Here is a 19,701-nt window from a genome sequence, read left to right on the forward strand (position 1 = left end):
CAGTTAGGAAATGGGACAGGCTTAATGATGACCAAATGGGAAGGCTTTTCCCTCTCCTTTTTAAAGATCTTAAGAATTGGAGGTAGGCGGCAGTCCTCATCTGCCCTGGGATGGTTTACATTTGTGCTTGGTTGGTTTCTAACCTGGCCACCCCAGTGAGCAGGGCCTCACCTCAGTTCTCCTGGATCAGAGCATCTTGGGTGAGATCCAGGTATCTGTACATCAAGTTCTAAGAGATCAACCTGAAACTGGGCTGGAGCACTGGTCTGACATTTCAGAACCGCTGGACAGGACGTGACTAAATTATAACATTGTGATATATCTAAACTCTCTGAAGTCAGATCCTGCCTCCCCCTACCAAATGAGTCCCACCATCTCTGCCCTGCCTATCCTATATGGAAACTAGTGCTCAGTGAGAGCTCCATGCACAGGCAAGCTGTTGGTACTGCAAGATGTATGGATCCCAAGCATGAAGGACCTCAGAGGCCAGCTTTCTAGTTTATATTTGCTTCTCAGATCTGTGTCAACATGAGGGGAGCAGGCAAGTTAAGGTTGGGCCCTTGCCTCAATAGCAAGGCCTGCTTTCTGACTTAGGTCTAAAAAGAAGCCTCTTTTTTCTTTTGCAGCCCTCTTTTTTCTTTTGAATGACAGTCCACAAAGGACATTCCCTCCTCCATCCTAAGTGTAGTGGTTTGAAAAATACCACCCCCCCAATCCATGTCTACCCAAAACTTCAGAATCTGACTTTATTTGGATAGGATCTTTGCAGATATAATTAGTTAAGGATCTTAGGATGAAACCATCCAGTATTTAGGGTGGGCCCCTAATCTAATGACTGGCATCTTTACGAGATAAAGTAGGAGTGAATTTGGACAGAGGCACACAGAGAAAGATATCTGATGATGGAGGAAGAGATTGGAGTGAGTGAGCCAAGAACAGAAGCTGGCCTCAAGGTCAAATTCTCCCCTAGAGCCTTGAGGGAGTGTGGTACTGCTGACACCTTGATTTCAAACTTCGGGCCTCCAAAACTGTGAGAGGATACATTTCTGTTGTTTCAAGCTACCCAGTTTGTGATCATTTGCTAGAGCAGAAATGGCAAACTCATGCTTTGGTGCTGGAATTAAGGTCTGATTATTTTGATCTGGGGTTCTCTTGCTATGGCTGGCGGGATCTTAAGATGACCCCAGTGACCCTCGCCCTTGTGTGGAGGCAGGACCTGTCAATAGGAGACATCACGCCTGTCATAATGTTACAAACTCTGGCAAAAAGGGATTTTGCTGGTGTTAGCTGACCAAATTTGTTGACCTTAAGATAGAGAAATTACCTTATGTGACCACAACTAATCAGGTGAGCCCTTGAAAGAGACAGGATCCTCCTGGTAAAAGGGATTTGAGGCATAAAAGGATTCGCCATGGGAGAAAGAGTCTTTTTTTCAGTGTGGAATTCTAATAGACACCAATTTAACCAAGTGATCCAGGAAAACCTCACCAGTAATCAGACATCTTGGCGTCATGAATGCCTTGATAGGATGCTCTGAAAAGGATGCAGCATCATTTCTGTGATATTCTTACTCAAAATGTCTGACTCCATTCTAAGAAGGAAAGACAGGGGAACTCTTACAAACTAGAGGAGACCAAAGAGAAATAACTACTAAATGTAACGTGGGATAATAGGAATAGGAAAATGGCCGTAGCGAAAATACTGGTAAAATTTAAAGAAGGCCTATAGCTTAGTAAATAATATTTGCCAATGTTGACTTCCTGTTCTTGAGAATTGTACTACACAGTACAGGGTGAAGGATATGAAGGAACTCTGCTGTGCTATATTTTCTGCAGCTTTTCCTTAAGTCTAAAATTAGTTCAAAATTAAAAGTTTAAAAGGAAATAGTTGCCTAAGTTATTAGAGAGCCAGAAAGCAGACTAAATCCTTAAGGAGAAAATCTGATGCCAAGGTAAGGGGGCAGGGGATGGGTACCCAACTGTATCATGAAAAACAATGACAAAGAAATATGCAATTTGTGAACAGAGGTTGCCTCGGGGTCACAGGATTACAGTCTTTTTCTCCAATACTTCTTTACTTTCTTCTTTACAAGAAGTATGCCTTACTTTTGATAATCAGAAAAAAAATAAAAATTTCAAACATACACAACCGCCGCTTGGAGATGCTGTGGAATATGATTAACCACAAAGTTTCTGGAAAAGGCTTTTTAGGGATCCCTGGGTGGCGCAGCGGTTTAGCGCCTGCCTTTGGCCCAGGGCGCGATCCTGGAGACCCGGGATCGAATCCCACATCGGGCTCCCGGTGCATGGAGCCTGTTTCTCCCTCTGCCTGTGTCTCTGCCTCTCTCGCTCTCTCTGTGTGACTATCATAAATAAATAAAAATTAAAAAAAAAAAAAAGGCTTTTTAAGGTAGACAGGGCAGTGTTGAGATGGGATAGAAAAGTGTTCCCTGCCTCTGAGGGCTAAGAGGAGGCAGGAGGTGGCAGTTTAAGTGGACTGGTGCAGAGAATCTAGATTTGGAGCCACAGAGTTGTTCTGGATAAGAGCAGGCTGGACCCCGAGACAGCTGCTGAAAGAGGGCAGTTAAGTGCTTGACATGGAAACAGCTAAGGGTTCTCAGAGTGAGTTTCAGTACCTTAGACTCCAGAGCCCTTCAAAACCCCTGGATCCAACCTAAATTTTCAGTGATGCCTGTCACCTGCTCTTTCTTCTCCAGCTATCAACCTCTGGTCTATGCTGAGCACCCCTACTCCAGGACAGTATGTTCTTTGTGCCATTATTCACACAACCCTCCTTGCCAGGACTCCTCAGTTTCCTTTCTTCATAGCTTTCAAAATTTGGTTTAATTCCACCTCCAGAAAGCCCTCCCAGCTTACTCCTACCCTAATCCCTTCACCTTCTTTCAGTGGAAGTATCTCACCTGCTTCATTCAACTGTAGCTTAACAACCCACAAGACAGCACATAACATTCCATGTGTACTCAGTGCATCTCTGCATGGACTCTGCAAGCATCTTTAGACCTGAGACAGAGTTTGCCTATCTTCACTGGGTGGAAGCTCTCAGCTGAGCTCCAGGGGCTTGCCCCACCCCCCACCTCTGCCCCAGTACGTCCTCCAGCAAATGGCCCCTCTGCTGTCACCAGCAGAGGTCACATTTACCAAGTCTGCTGAGCCTATGCCCAAACATCTTTATGCTAATTTTGTTTTTGTGGTTATGATTTTATTAAGTAGTAACTGAAATGTCAGTGCAGAAAGAAAAAGTTTAGTTTCTATGAAAATTAAACGCTCTAGCACAGCAATTCTGCAATTCCGGTCTTAGAGGATAACTGGGGTCACTGAGACCCATTCAGGAGGTCTAGCAGATAAAAACTATCTTCATTATAATAACATTTTAAAAAGTCTCTTCACTGTCCTTTTTAGAGGCTACATGAAGTATGGTGAATACAGTAGCCTTAAGTTTTGTGAAGAATTCTAAGGTAGAAGTTTAGAGTATAAATATGTGTGTTTTCAGGGATTAACTTAGTTTGTTCTCATGACTTCAACTGAGTCTTTACCAGCAAACTTACACTATAGCTATTACAATTTCTGCTATCATCTAATAAATGACTATTTTGAAATCCTGTAGATCAGCAAAAATGTAAAAGCAAACGCCATTCTGTTCTCCGCTTTTTTTAATCTAGGAAAACAGGTATTTTAAAAAATTATTTGACATCACAAGCAGGGGGTATGGCAGAGGAGAGGGAGAAGCAGGGAGCCTGACACAGGGATCGATCCCAGGATCCTGTGATCAATGACTTGAGCTGAAGGCAGGTGCTTAACCAACTGAGCCACCCAGGCGCCCCGGAAAAGATATTTTTATTAAAATACGTTTTTTATGTTTACTTATAATGTTTTTATTTATTATATTTAAATCTGCTTAAATTTTTTGGTGGGGGGAGAGGGAGAGAGAGAATCCCAAGCAGTCTCCACACCCAGCTCAGAACACAACATGGGGCTCAATCTCACAACCCTGACATCAGGACCAGACCTGAAATCAAGAGTTGGATGCTTAACTGACTGAGCCACCCAGGTGCCTCAAATCGATTTTAATTCTTAACACAGTGAATATCATGAGATTTGGAACATAAAAGACATTATTAAAGAATCTTCGGATCAAAAAGTCTGAGAACTGCTCATCTAGAAAGGCATGTAACAAAGGAGGGGAAAAATGGGCACACTTACGTGGCTCAGTCGGTTAAGCACGTAACTTTGGCTCAGGTCATGATCTCAGGGTCCTGGGATGTAGGCCCTGGTCTCAGACTCTGCACTCAGCAGAGTCTGCTTGTCCCTCTGGCCCTCTCCTGACTCTTGTGCGTGTACTCTCATATAAATAAATAAAACCTTCAAAAAATAAATAAAATTTGGGGGGCACCTGAGTGGCTCAATGGTTGAGCGTATCTGCCTTTGGCTCACGTCATGATCCCAGAGTCCTGGGATTGAGTCCCACATCTCCCCACAGGGAGCCTGCTTCTTCCTCTGCCTATGTTCTCTGCCTCTTTATGTCTCTCATTAATAAATAAATATTAAAAAAAAAAAGAAAAAGAAAAACTAATGAACAGATGTCTGTGTCCATTTACCCAGCAATCCCACTTCTGAGAATTTCTTCTAGAGTCATAATTACACACGTAGGAAATACCATTTGTACAAAGTTATTCATTGCAGCATTGTATGTAATAACAAAACAGACAAAATAATGGAAATAACCCAAGTTCAGAGACAGGGAGAGATGACTTACGTACATTGGTTAAAATATCACTGTACTTCCATATCCTGAATATGTGACCACAATAAAAGAATGACCCAAGTGTTCTCTGTGCCCATATGGAAAGATCCAATACAGCTAGGAGGTAAAAACAGCAAAGGGTAAACAACATGTCATGTCTAAAGTGCTAACTTGAACCATCTGTAAAAAAAGGGGGCAAGGGTAAGATGTTTCACTGATGTTTCACCAGGTGTGAGTGTGTATATTGTTTTTTAACCTTTTGATTCTTGAACTATGTGAACAGAGCCTAGTGAAAAAAAAATTAATAAAAGAAAAGAAAATGTGGGGGCACTGGGTGGCTCAGTTGGTTAAGCCTCCACCTTCAGCTCAAGTCATGATCCCAGCGTCCTGGGATTGAGCCCTGTGTGGGGCTCCCTGCTCAGCAGGGAGCCCGCTTCTCCCTCTCCCTCTGCCTACTCCCACCCCTCACCCCCCAATCCTGCTTGTGCAGGCAGGTGTTCACTCTCTTTAAAATAAAATATTTAAAAATAAAATAAAAGGAAATGTGAAGGGGATCCCTGGGTGGCTCAGTGGTTTGGCGCCTGCCTTTGGCCCAGGGCATGATCCTGGAGTCCCAGGATCGAGTCCCATGTCAGGCTCCCTGCATGGAGCCTGCTTCTCTGCCTCTCTCTCTCTCTCTGTCTCTCATGAATAAATAAAATCTTAAAAAAAAAAAAAAGGAAATGTGAAAATTGCAGGTGGTTATGTATAGGTATGATTTTTATAGACAATTTGCAAGTTTAATTAGGGTACCCAGAAACCCAAAGAAAAGGCCTCAGCCCTAAATCACTGTAGTGAATAAAAAAAATACATGCGTAGGTTTTTAAAATTAAACAAATTGCTTAAAATATGGATTGTTTAAAACTCCCTACTTTAAGCTGACTTTTTAATTTACTGAGTGCCTTGCCTATGAGCCCCTAGGCACAAATTTAGGACTGCCACCTTCTCATTCCACCAAACCCCAACACTCTCCAGGGCCAGATGCTGGTTAGGAGGCCTGAGAACACAGCCAGATCTTGAGTTCTCAAGGCAGGGAATATTTATTGTTTCCCACAACTGAGCATGCCAGGCTCTCTCCAGGCTGATTCTGTGGGCACTTTTCCTCTTGCTTTAGGGTGGTGGGTCTCAGAGGGCCCACAAGAGTTCTGCCTCGGGGAGGCTCAATGACCACAGTAAGGGTGGGGACAAGGCAGTTGGGTCTCAGAGACTTTGTGGTGAGGTTGTCCTACTGGTTCCCTGGGAGGGCATGAGGCCCCTGGCTGGCAGCAGACTCTGGACTGCTTTATCTGCTGGCATTTTGCCAACCCGCCAGTCTCGAGGTCAGAAAAGTCCCACTGTAGACATCTAGTGAGTCCTGGCTGGGGCCCCAGCAGCATGACCCTTCCGCATCCACTCCCTACCCTCACATGTCTCAAGGCATTCTGGAAAGAGAAGTAGAAGACTTCTCCAGAGGAAACTTCCACACAAGCAAAGCAACTTCCTTTCCCCTAAATAAATACAGGGGATAACTAGAGCTCCTTCCTCTTCACCTTTTCAAGGAAAAGACTAGAATTAGCAATTTTATCTTCACACTTAGGAATAAAAACAGAAGCTTTCTTCAGTCTTCTCCATTAAGTCCCTTGGTCACTAGCAAGCAATGTGACTTGGGAATACCAATTAACCTCTACAGATCTAGTTTCTTTAGTTGTAGTTCTGCAAAATGCCTAAGCATTATTTTCTTCATGCAAACAGGCTGAATTATTGTAGCATGGTGGGGAGAAGGAGTTTCCAATTCTCAGACATATACCATCTATTCACAGAACCACTCCTCAGATCCCAAGATCCTGTGATTATTGGACATGCATTCAGGTTCCTCCTGGAATAGAGTGGGGTAGGAGGAGGTAAGGAAAACTGTGGGAAGGGACTGAAAACAGAACCAGTCCAGTGACTGATCTATACCCACAGGCCTCCAACCCACAATGTTAGTCTTTCTGGCCTATTATCGGCTCAGAAAAGGAGTACACTTCGATTACCTGAAGAAAACAGAATAGCTCCCAAAACTAAAGGTTAGGGGAAAAAAACAACAACCCTCTTTTCCCTTTGCTCGGTGATTCTGTGGGACAATCCCTGGCAGGGCACAGAAATGCCACCTACCTAGAAAAGGCATGGAAATTGCAACCATGTTCCTAAGGAGGAGATGAATCAACCCCAAGTCTGCACTCATACCACTCCTACAACCCAACCTACCTATCAGCTTTAGACCCCTAAATAATACACTCCATCCCACAGAGATGATGATGAGACCTCTACGATGTTCCAAGAACAATCACAGCGTGCTTCACTGTAGGGAGAACAGGCCTACAGAGGTTAGAAAACCGCCCTGCTGTTGAGTAATGGGGTCAGGATTTGAACAGATTGATCTGGCTCAAAAGCCCAGACTCTCCCACCACCTTACACCACCGCTAATAGAGTGCTGTCTTCTCTGAACTTACTGAACACAACAGCATGGCCTCTCTTGTGTTGCTACCTTATTCTTCTTGTCTGGATGTTCTCTCTCCTCATCAAGAGTCTGCAGAAGCCAGGCCTCATCCATCCCCTCTTTGCACCCAGCAGTGGCCCTGCAGAGCTGAACACAAACCAGGCCCTCCGTACGGACTTACTGGAGAGTCACAGAGCCTACAGTTTTTATTTACTCTTCTTGCCTAAATGACAAGGCCAGTAATTCTGTTTGGTGCCCTTTAGTCATACCTGCAAACCAGAGGCAGAAAGAGTAGCACTTATCTATCTCCTGGCTACCACACAATTTATGAAAAGCCCACCTCTGGACCACCAACAAGAAATGGGATATGTCGTTTTTATCACAGCTTTTAAGTCACAATTCTGGACATTCTTTCCCTCGCTTCACCACCAAGTTCCTCTCAGTTTCTGTGGCTCTTGTTTTAAGAGTTAAGGGTTAATCACAGATGCTGCAGATAGATCTATTCTGACCTTAGCACTAACCCCCTTCCCAAGGTCACAGGGCAGGTTAGGAGCAGAGCTGGGACAGAGACCAGGGTAACCAGGCGGGTCCCCAGCACACTGTACCACCACCACCACCACCACCTCCCAGCAGCCTATCCACGTGCCTGTGACTCCCAGGGAAGAGCGATTCTAAAGACAAAACCAAATCCAGGGTGCCTCCAGGAAGAAAAGTCAGGTTCAAAGCTGCTCCTACCCTCGCCGCTCCTATGGCCCCGGTGAGCCCTCTGCCCTCCTGCAGTCATGCCCACACGGTCCTACTGGACACCCAGGCGCTGGCAGACACGAGGTCTTCGCTACGGAAGCCGCAACCCCGAGCTGAGAAAATTTTGTTGGCTTTAACTGAATCTCAGAATCACATGGTGAAGCTGCTTGGATGGCTCTTTTGTCCCATTGCCCTAACCCACCAAGAGAGGGCAGCCTCAGCCACATCGCCCAACTCGGTCGGTAGGACCAAAAATAGCTAAAAAAGCCATGCCCACGGGGTAAGCCAGGTCAGGGTTTAGCACCATCCCTCCTCTGCCGCTCTCCAGCTCCAGTTACCAGGCAGCCGGAAGACAGGGGTCATCGGTCTTCGGCGGGCTGGTGGGCTGGCGGGTGCGGTGGGCTGGGGCGACGCGTTTCGCGGAAAGCCCAGTCCGGACACCAGGGTCCCATCGGAGCCGCCCACCAGATTGGCCCATCTACTCTCTGCCTTTCCTGAGCTGCTACCCACGGGCTCCAGGAAGCCTTTCGGCCTTTCGGGGCGGCTATAGACGTTGCGGACAACCCTCTCCGGCCCCCACATCCCTCGCTCTCCAGCCGAAGGGAAAGCAGCTGCGAGCCCCTTCCCCGCCACCAAGTAACCCCCGCCGCGGCAGCGCGGCCAGGTGTCCCCTCCATCCAGCGTCCGGCCCAGGCGCGGGTCCTCCGGGGCGCCTCCCCGCTCTAGCCCGAGGCTTCGGAATCCGGAGCGGGGCTCCCGGTCCGCGGCGCCGCCGGGCGCGCGCCTCCGCCCCCACCCGGTGACCCCGAGACCTGGAGGCGCGATGCCCCACTCCGGAGCCCTGCGCGGCCCCGCGCGCACGCGCGCACGCCCTCACCTGAAGCTCCGGCGGACGCCGCCTGGGCCCCGCCGACCTCACAAGCCAGGCCCTCGGGCGGCCCGCGGCGGCGGCAGCAACGGCGGCAGCTCAGTCGGTGCGTGAGCGGAGGGACCCCGCGCGCCGCTGCCCCCCTCCTGCCGCCGTCCCCGCCACGCCGCGCATGCCCCGCTATATAGCCTGCGCGTCAGCGGCAGGGCCCGCCCCCGCCCCGCCCCGGCCCCGCCCCCGCCCCGCCCCCGCCCCGCCGGCCCCGCCCCCCGCTCACCGCACCCTGCGCTCCCCGGGGCCTGCCACGTGGGGCCCCCGCCAGCTGGCCGCCCGCTGGAGCCCGGCTCCCTGGGATCCCGGCCGGACCTGCCTCGTCCTCCAGCCCGACATGATTCCATTCTTCATTCACTCGGGCCCCAGACTCCTCCTTCCTTTGGAAACTCCCATTAAGACCTTTCCCTCTCAGCGTGGGAAGCTCTTACAACCTGGCCTCCGTCGCTCAGCAGTTAAGACTGCTACTCACCCTATACGTGCGTATGTACTTTAACACTTTTGATTAATGGAAAAAACTTCTCACACACACCCCACCCCCCAAACTCAAATCTGAAATGTAGTCTATTTTGTTTGGGTTTTGTTTTTTTTTTTTTTTTAAGATTTTATTTATTTATTCATGAGAGACACAGAGAGGCAGACTTCCTATGGAGACCCCAATGTGGGACTCGAACCCAGGACGCCGGGATCACGACCTGAGCCAAAGGCAGGCGCTCAACCACTGAGCCACCCGGGCGTCCCTGAAATAGAGTCCAGGAAGGGATGCACCCGTATAGGATGTTTGTTCTGCGTATTCCAACCAGCCAGAAGAACAAAGAACAACAGGGACGCCTGGGTGCCCAGCGGTTGAGCGTAGGCCTTCCGCTCAGGGAGGGAGCGTGATCTCCGGGATCCGGCATCGAGTCCCCTATCGGGCTCCCCGAAGGGAGTCTACTTCTCCCTCTGCCTGTGTCTCTGCCTCTCTCTCTGTGTGTCTCTCATGAATAAATAAAATCTTAAAAAAAATAAAACAAAAATGTCCTGTTCAAGTTCCAAATAAACCATGTATTACTTTCAAATTAAACGTCCCCAAATAATCAGGCTCACTAAGGGAGCTACATTTCTTAATCCCAAAGTGGGAGAAATGTTAATTTTGGGGTGAGGCTTCTCCTAGGAGTCTCTTCCGGTGTGGGATACTCCTATTGAGATGGATATCAGGCCTCGGAAATGCAAATTTCTTGAGAAAATAAGCCACCCATTAAACTCCCATTGTTCTATTCTGCTGGACATCATGATTATTTCCTCTACAGCTATACCAGCTGCCACCTGGGTGTTGGGGACCGAAAGGAAAGGTCTTGAAGCAGAACTGGAGCCGGTTTCTACCCATGTCCCAGTTTTACCTCAATGACTAATGCCTCCCTGGCACTTAGTGTCTCTGTGAATTTGCCCAGGGAAGGGGGACTATATCCCACTCTGAAAGTTCTGGAGAGAACCCTCATGCTGGCAGTGCTAATGATAAGAGGAAAGCAGACAATCCCTGGAGCACACAGCAGGAAGACTCCGGGGCACACTGGCAGCTTGTTCCTAAGTACTGGGTAGAGAGGGAAAAGAAAGAATTGAAACAAAGCCAGAGCAGGCCAGATTGTTTATGCCACTCCTGAAGAGACTAGCTGGGCCCTGAGTTTTTCTAAAATTCAATTATCCTCATCCTGCAATTATAGTGCTCCAGTTGGGTAAGGGGTGGGGTGATATTCCTCTCATTTTCCAAGTGATTTCAAAGTAATAGTATCTCTTGCAGAATTTCCCTCAGAGCCCCTTCATCTTTGTAATAACCCTTTATATTTGTCTTTCTTGGTTAAACTCGGAGTATTTTTCAGACATTATGTCATCCATTGGGACTCAATCCCATCTCCAATGGGCCATCAGAAATGGTCCAGTCTATACCACTCCTTCCTTAAAGTACTGGGAAAGAAATGAGAAACTCACACAGAGATTAAACAAAACAAGCATGCTTCTAACACAGCACTGAAAAGTATTAAGCCCATAAATGCACATTACAGGAATGTGTTAATCTCTTCTTAAACCTGAGGTCCATAAACAATCCCATGACTTTTCTAGGCAAGGTGTCATTACTACACAGGGGAACAAGGCTCCTGTCAGAGAGACCGGAGGGCAGGCAAGACAAGACACCCCACCATAGGGCCTACGGCAGCATTTCACTTGTTTGCAACCAGACGGAGGGTAAAGTTGCCAAAGTCCACCAAAGCTGATAAGCTATCAGTAATCCATTAGGGGAATACAATTAATCATTAACACAGCTTAAAATCAAAAGGTTCTTAAAACTCCATATCCACCCCCACACAAAATTCTGTAGGGTGAACCCGAAATCTCTCCTTGTTGCTGAGTAGTACTCCATTTTTTATACTAGTGCCATGCTCGGGCCCCCAATTCTATATTTCTTTCCGTATGACATGCCCCTTTTCCTATTAGCTCCATTTTCCACCTGTTAAAATTCTAACTCTTCAAAGCTACTTCCCTCCAGAAAGCTTTTTGATTCTTCTGTAGCACATTTGATCCACCCTTTGAAATTTTTTTGACTGTAACCTACGTTAAAAAATATTTTACACTCCAGTATAAATAACTCCAGTATAAATAATACAGCAAACAAGTTTTACAAGATTTCCTTAGTATATGCAATGTACTGCTATTTTATATTCTACTTTAATTTTTTTTAATTTTTATTTATGATAGTCACAGAGAGAGAGAGAGAGAGAGGCAGAGACATAGGCAGAGGGAGAAACAGGCTCCATGCACTGGGAGCCCGACGTGGGATTCAATCCCAGGACTCCAGCATCACGCCCTGGGCCGAAGGCAGGCGCCAAACCACTGCACCACCCAGGGATCCCTACTTTAATTTTTTTTTAAAGTGGTAACAAGCCCATTAAAATGATTTTAGGACCTATTATTGGTCATGACCCATAGAATTAGAAGACTTTATATGGGGGACCCCTGGGTGGCTCAGCGGTTTAGCACCTGCCTTCGGCCCAGGGCGTGATGCTGGAGTCCTGGGATTGAGTCCCGCGTCCGGCTCCCTGCATGGAGCCTGCTTCTCCCTCTACCTGTGTCTCTGCCTCTCTCTCTCTCTCTCTCTCTCTCTGTGTCTATCATGAATAAATAAATACTTTTTTAAAAATAAGAAAAACACTTTATATAGTTCATGGTACTTGCATATTCCCCTTAAAAATTATTTCATTTTTATCTCTAACCTCATTAGACCTTAAACTGTCTTGATTACTAAAGATTTCTGTATATCCCTGCATCCCCTAACATAACATCTTGCAGATCATAGATTCTCAGTATTTTTTTAGATGAATGAATAGGCCAGCTCACTAAGTTTGATGTTGGATGATATTTAAGGGAACTAAGCACAAAAACCTGACGTATTTCATGACTGTTTCCCTTCTGACAAGGTACGACAGCTACCAGTCAAAAGATACACTGATTACGCATAGCTGAAGTGGATTGAACAGCCTTGGGAAAGAAGTTAGAGAAATGAGACCCCAGCCCTGAGTGTGTATAGGGTAGGACTGGGGACTCAGAAAATCAAACCCCGCCCTCTGTGGTGTGTGTTGACAAGGTAGGCAACTTGATCAGCAGGTGGGGCAAAGATCCTTTTTCTGCTCCCCAGCCCTCAGGCCTGTTGAAGAGAGAAACCATAGACAGGTTTCTTTTAATTTTTTATTTATTTATGACAGTCACAGAGAGAGAGAGAGAGAGAGAGAGGCAGAGACACAGGCAGAGGGAGAAGCAGGCTCCATGCACCGGGAGCCCGACGTGGGATTCGATCCCAGGTCTCCAGGATCGTGCCCTGGGCCAAAGGCAGGCGCCAAACCGCTGCACCACCCAGGGATCCCCATAGACAGGTTTCTAAGACGATTTCAAGGGGGTAGATGAGTTTTTCATGTTTTGGCATGGTTTAATGAATTTAAGAGGATCATAGGGAATGTGAAGGCTCTGGTTTCTCCAAAATATGTCAGAGGACTAGCACCTCATACTCTGCCGTCAGCCGAAAGAAAGAGAATGCCTTTAGCCTCAGTCACTTCTGTTATCATCAAATGGTTTTGGCAAACAAAAAAGACAACTGGTAAAGATAACACTTTGATTAAGTAGCAAATTAACTATAGGAATTTACCCATTTCATCTAAGATACTTAGTTTGTTGGCATAGAGAGGATTGATATGTCTCCAATTGTTCAGAGTATTCCCTTTATAATTCTTTTTATTTGTCAGGTCAATAATCCCTTCTTTCATTCCTGAGTTTTGTGATTTGAGTCTTTTTTTCCTTGGCCAATCTAGCTGAAGATCTGCCCATTTGTTAATCTTTTCAAATAACCAACTCTTGTTTTTCTGTTCTTTCAGTAATTTCTGCTCTGATCTTTATTAAAACATATCACTATTTTTGCCCTTGCCTTGGAATAAATGTGTACTTGGCAACAGAATTCCAAGTTGATGGTGCATTTTTTTAAATTTTTATTTATTTATTTATTCATGAGATACACAGAAAAAGAGAGGCAGAGACACAGGCAGAGGGAGAAGCAGGCTCCACATGCCTGATGTGGGACTCCATCCAGGGACTCCAGGATCATGCCCAGCTGAAGGCAGACACGCTCAACCGTTAAGCCACCCAGGCGTCCCTAATGGTGCATTTTTAAGTTACTATTCCTCCGTATTAAGCACTTGTGGGTGAATGACAAATCAGCTGCTAGTTTGACACCCTTTCTTTGTAAGCAATCTTTCACCTCTAACTTGCTAAGATTCTGTCTTTGGGGGTTCTATAGTTTTACTACAGTATACTTAGAAGTGGATGTGCTTTTCTTTATCCTCCGATTCTTCAGATAGAAGACTGATATTTGCCTCTAATTCTGGAAAACTGTCTTTGTATCTTTCTTTCAAAGATTTTATTTATTTATTCATGATAGACACAGAGAGGTAGAGACATAGATGGAGAAGCACGCTCCCCGTGGGGAGGCCGATGCAGAACTCGATCCCAGAACCCCAGGATCATGACCTGAGCCGAAGGCAGATGCTCAACTGCTGAGCCACCCAGGTACCCTGTCTTTGTATCTTTCATATTATGCCACTCGTTCTTTCTCCTTTAACTTGCAGGAGCTCATTTTAGCTGCTTTAACCTGCTGCAATCCAATTTACTGCATTTGTTTCTGCAGGGCTCTGGGCCCTCTCCCGTCCGAACCAATCTTCATGGTAATGTTCATGGTAGCTTCTGGTCCTTCCACATGCTAGTAATATAAATTCAGACTACATATACCTACATGTGGCCCAGGCTTTGGATTTCCCATGATTGTCTTTTTACCCCTCAGTTCCATGTTGCCGCCCCAGGATGATTGGCAGGGACCCTTTCAGGCTCTAGCTCTCTTCATCCAAGAGACTTCACTCCTGTAATGAGGCACCTCATAGGCATCTTCTATCCTTAAGTGGAATGAAAATCCTCACTGCTCCTGCTCTGCCCATGCACTTTTGTCCATAATCCTGGGAGCTGTGTTGGCATCAAATATTATGACTCTGGCTCCCCTTTCTTTCTTGTACCTTGATGTTTTCTTTCCTTCTTCTTTCCCTCCCTTCCCTTGTTCCATTTTCCCCAAATTTAGCTACTTCACACACATTTTTTTTCCCCTATTTTGGTCAGCATTTGTTCAGTCTGCCATGTTGCCAGAGGTCTCCCTAATATACTCACTTAAATATTTTTTTAGAGCAATTTTAGGTTCACAGCGAAACTGAGTGGCAGATAGAGATTTCCCATTACATATAGCTTCCCCCACTACCAACATCCCCTACCAGAAATGGTACATGTGTCAAAACTGCAACCCACACTGACACATCATAATCACCCCAAGTCCACAGTTTGCATCAGGGTTGGTGCTTAGTATTTCACATTCTACAGGTTTGGAAGAATACAGGACATGTATCCCACCATTATAGTATTATTCAGAATAGTTTCCTTGCCCTAAAAATCGTCTGTGCTCCACCTTGTCATCTCTCCCTACACCACCCCCCACCTCTTATCTTTTCACCGTCTCCATAGTTTTCCCATTTTCCAGAATGTCATGTAGTAGGAATCATACATCATATAGCCTTTTCAGACTCGTTTTTCACTTAGTAATAAACATTTAAGTTTCCTCCATGTCTTTTTGTGGCTTGATAGGTTTGTTTTTTTTTTCCTGAATAATTTCCCATTATCTGGATGTACCGTATTTTATTTATGCATTCACCTACTGAAGGACATCTTGGTTGCTTCCAAGTTTGGGCAAGTCTGAATAAAGCTGCTATAAACCTTTGCATGCAGGTTTTTTTGTGAACATACATTTTCAACATATTTGAGCAAATACCAAGGAATGTGATTGCCAGAGAACATGGTAAGAGTAGGTTTAGTTTTTGCTTAGTTTGGCTAAAGGTTTATCAATTTTGTTGATATTTTCAAAGATCTTGGGTTCTTTTTTTCATTCTATTTCATTTCTGCTCTAATCTTTATTCTTCCTTCTACTGATTTTGGGTTGTTTTTTTTTTTTCTTTTTCTAGCCCTTTATGTGTAAACTTACATTGAATTTTTCTGGTTTCTTGGAATAGGCCTGCATTGCTATAATCTTCCCTCTTAGAACAGCTTTCACTGCATCCTAAACATTTTGGATTACTGTGTTGTTTTCATTGGTCTCTCCAAGCATTTTTTAATTTCCTCTTTAATTTCTTGGTTGACCAAGAAATTTGTTTCTTTTTAAATATTTTATTTATTTATTCATGAGAGACACAGAATGAGAGAGAGAGAGGCAGAGACACAGGCAGAGGGAGAAGCAGGTTCCATACAAGGAGCCCGATGTGGGACTCTATCCTGGGTCTCCAGGATCACACCCCAGGCTGCAGGCAGCGCTAAACCGCTGCGCCACCGGGGCTGCCCGAAACTTCATTGTTTAGTAGTGTTATTTAACTTCCACCTATTTATGGGGTTTCTTTTTTTTTTTTTTTTTTTTTTTATTGGTGTTCAATTTACTAACATACAGAATAACCCCCAGTGCCCGTCACCCATTCACTCCCACCCCCCGCCCTCCTCCCCTTCTACCACCCCTAGTTCGTTTCCCAGAGTTAGCAGTCTTTACGTTCTGTCTCCCTTTCTGATATTTCCCACACATTTCTTCCCCCTTCCCTTATATTCCCTTTCACTATTATTTATATTCCCCAAATGAATGAGAACATATAATGTTTGTCCTTCTCCGACTGGCTTACTTCACTCAGCATAATACCCTCCAGTTCCATCCACGTTGAAGCAAATGGTGGGTATTGTCATTTCTAATAGCTGAGTAATATTCCATTGTATACATAAACCACATCTTCTTTATCCATTCATCTTTCGTTGGACACCGAGGCTCCTTCCACAGTTTGGCTATCGTGGCCATTGCTGCTATAAACATCGGGGTGCAGGTGTCCCGGCGTTTCACTGCATCTGTATCTTTGGGGTAAATCCCCAGCAGTGCAATTGCTGGGTCGTAGGGCAGGTCTATTTTTAACTCTTTGAGGAACCTCCACACAGTTTTCCAGAGTGGCTGCACCAGTTCACATTCCCACCAACAGTGTAAGAGGGTTCCCTTTTCTCTGCATCCTCTCCAACATTTGTTGTTTCCTGCCTTGTTAATTTTCCCCATTCTCACTGGTGTGAGGTGGTATCTCATTGTGGTTTTGATTTGTATTTCCCTGATGGCAGGTGATGCAGAGCATTTTCTCATGTGCATGTTGGCCATGTCTATGTCTTCCTCTGAGAGATTTCTGTTCATGTCTTTTGCCCATTTCATGATTGGATTGTTTGTTTCTTTGGTGTTGAGTTTAATAAGTTCTTTATAGATCTTGGAAACTTATTTATGGGGTTTCTTTAAAGATTTGAGAGAGAGCGAGCGAGCACACAAGTGGGGCAAGAGGGAGAGGGAAAGAATCTTGAGCAGACCCCCCCCCAATGAGCACAAGCCCAACATGGGGCTTGATCTCATGATCTTTATGTATTTGGGTGCTGCCATGTTGGGTACATATTTACAATTGTTGTATCTTCACAATGGATTGTTCTCTTTATGATTATATAGTGTCCTTTTTTGTTTAAAAATGTTTAAAAAAAAAATGTTTTTCTGGGATCCCTGGGTGGCACAGCGGTTTGGCGCCTGCCTTTGGCCCAGGGTGCGATCCTGGAGACCCGGGATCGAGTCCCGCGTCGGGCTCCCTGCATGGAGCCTGCTTCTCCCTCTGCCTGTGTCTCTGCCTCTCTGTCTCTCTCTATGTGGCTATCATGAATAAATAAATAAAATCTTTAAAAAAAAATAAAAATAAAAATGGTTTTCTTTTTTAAAGATTTTATTTATTTATTCACGAGAGACAGAGAGAGAAAGGCAGACACACAGGCAGAGGGAGAAGCAGGCTCCCTGTGGGGGGCCTGATGCAGGACTCAATCCCAGGACCCCGGGATCAGGCCCTGAGCTAAAGGCAGATACTCAACCACTGAGCCACCCAGGTAACCCCCCCCCCAAATTTTACTTTGTAGGCTCCACACCAAGTGTGGAGCCCAATGTGGGGCTTGAACTCACAACCCTGAGATCAAAAGTCCCATGCTCTACCAGCTGAGCTAGCCAGGTTCCTTTGTCTTTTGTTACAATCTTTCTTTAAACTCTATTTTGTCTTGATACAAGTATTGCTACTCCTGCTTTCTTTTCACTTCTATTTGCATGGTAAATACTTCTCCATCTTTTCATTTTCAGTCTGCAGGTGTCTTTTAGTCTGAAGTTAGTTTCCTGTAGGTAGCACGTAGATGCGTCTTGCTTTTTTATCCATTCAGTCACCTTATATCTTTTGGAGTATTTGTATTAAAACTACTAAACTGTCTTCCCAAGTGCTATACCATTTTGCATTCCTACCAGCAAAGGATGGAAGTTTCTATTGTTCCACATCCTTGTCAGCATTTGACTTTGTCAGTGTTCTGGATTTTGGCCAGACTAATAGGGGTGTAGTGGTATCTTCTTTTAATTTGTAATTCTGGGGATCCCTAGGTGGCGCAGCAGTTTGGCGCCTGCCTTCGGCCTAGGGCGCGATCCTGGAGACCCGGGATCGAATCCCACATCAGGCTCCCAGTGCATGGAGCCTGCTTCTCCCTCTGCCTGTGTCTCTGCCTCTCTCTCTCTCTCTGTGACTATCATAAATAAATAAAAATTAAAAAAAATAATAATTTGTAATTCTGTAATGACGTGATGTTGAACACCTTTTCATATGTTTATTATGCCAATTGTGTATCTTTGGTGAGATGTCTATTTAGGTCTTTTGCCCAATTTTCAATCAGTCTACTTTCTTATTATTAAGAGTTCTTTATTTCAGATAAGTCTTATATCAAATGTGTTTTGGCAAATGGTTTCTCTCAATCTGTGGCTTTTTTTCTCATTCTCTTGACTTTCTTCTTTTTTTAAAGGCAGAAAATAAATTCAGACAGGAAAACTTACTAAGAAACTCAGGTAAGACTGTTGGTGGGAATGTGAAATGGTGCAGCCACTCTGGAAAACTGTGTGGAGGTTCCTCAAAGAGTTAAAAATAGACCTGCCCTACGACCCAGCAATTGCACTGTTGGGGATTTACCCCAAAGATACAGATGCAATGAAACGCTGGGACACCTGCACCCTGATGTTTATAGCAGCAATGTCCACAATAGCCAAACTGTGGAAGGAGCCTCGGTGTCCATCGAAAGATAAATGGATAAAGAAGATGTGCTTTATGTATACAATGGAATATTACTCAGCCATTAGAAATGACAAATACCCACTTCAACGTGGATGGAACTGGAGGGTATTATGCTGAGTGAAATAAGTCAATCGGAGAAGGAAAAACATTATATGTTCTCATTCATTTGGGGAATATAAATAATAGTGAAAGGGAATAGAAGGGAAGGGAAAAGAAATGGGTAGGAAATATCAGAAAGGGAGAGAGAACATAAAGACTCCTAACTCGGGATCCCTGGGTGGCGCAGCGGTTTGGCGCCTGCCTTTGGCCCAGGGCGCGATCCTGGAGACCCGGGATCGAATCCCACATCAGGCTCCCGGTGCATGGAGCCTGCTTCTCCCTCTGCCTATGTCTCTGTGCCCCTCTCTCTCTGTGACTATCATAAATAAATAAAAATTAAAAAAAAAAAAAAAAAAAAAGACTCCTAACTCTGGGAAACGAACTAGGGGTGGTGGAAGGGGAGGAGGGCGGGGGGTGAGGGTGAATGGGTGACGGGCACTGAGGGGGGCACTTGACAGAATGAGCACTGGGTGTTATTCTGTATGTTGGCAAATTGAACACCAATAAAAAATAAATTATTAAAAATAAAAAATAAAATAAAAATAAAACCAAAAGAAAAAAAAAGAAACTCAGGTAAGGCTAAAGCTAAGTAGGGAGCCACAAAGTAATAGTAGGGTCCTTCTCCAATATTCTCAAATCACTGAGAAATTTCAGGCACAAATTTTGTTTTTAATGTAGAAAGATAGTCTATTTATAAAACTGTGTCTTTTTTCACACCATTCAATAAAATGCTACCCACATCAAAAGGGCCCTGTAACATTGTACAGAAATTAGGTTCTCTCTAGTGGTGCCTACATGGTTCAGTTGGCAGAGCACGTGACTCTTGATCTTCGGGTCATGAGTTCAAACCCCATGTTAGGCACAGAACCTAATTTAATTAATTAATTAACTTATTTATGCATGCCTACTTAAAAAATTAGGTTCTATCTAGA

The 19,701-nt window shown here is 45.0% G+C and overlaps 1 protein-coding gene and 1 non-coding gene across 4 annotated transcripts in view; both read right to left on the reverse strand.

The window, feature by feature from the left end:
* SLC39A14 (solute carrier family 39 member 14) overlaps positions 1-9,024 on the reverse strand; it is a 46,817-nt gene extending 37,793 nt beyond the window's left edge. The window contains exon 1 of one of the 3 annotated variants that reach the window (XM_038573847.1): positions 8,880-9,024. Coding sequence is in view for 1 of the 3 variants with exons in the window: in XM_038573844.1 (XP_038429772.1) it covers positions 7,994-8,042 (49 nt within the window). In the remaining 2 variants the exon portion in view is untranslated. Of the gene's footprint in view, positions 1-7,993; positions 8,058-8,879 lie in introns of those variants that run through there. The other 2 variants (XM_038573845.1, XM_038573844.1) reach the window with 2 other exon arrangements.
* Positions 9,025-17,507: 8,483 nt separating this feature from the next.
* Positions 17,508-17,580, reverse strand: TRNAK-UUU. The gene has a single exon. It is a non-coding gene; the product is annotated as a tRNA-Lys (tRNA).
* Positions 17,581-19,701: the final 2,121 nt, after the last annotated feature.

The sequence above is a fragment of the Canis lupus genome, chromosome 25 (genome assembly GCF_011100685.1).
Source record: "Canis lupus familiaris isolate Mischka breed German Shepherd chromosome 25, alternate assembly UU_Cfam_GSD_1.0, whole genome shotgun sequence".
In the NCBI taxonomy this organism is placed as follows: domain Eukaryota; kingdom Metazoa; phylum Chordata; class Mammalia; order Carnivora; family Canidae; genus Canis; species Canis lupus.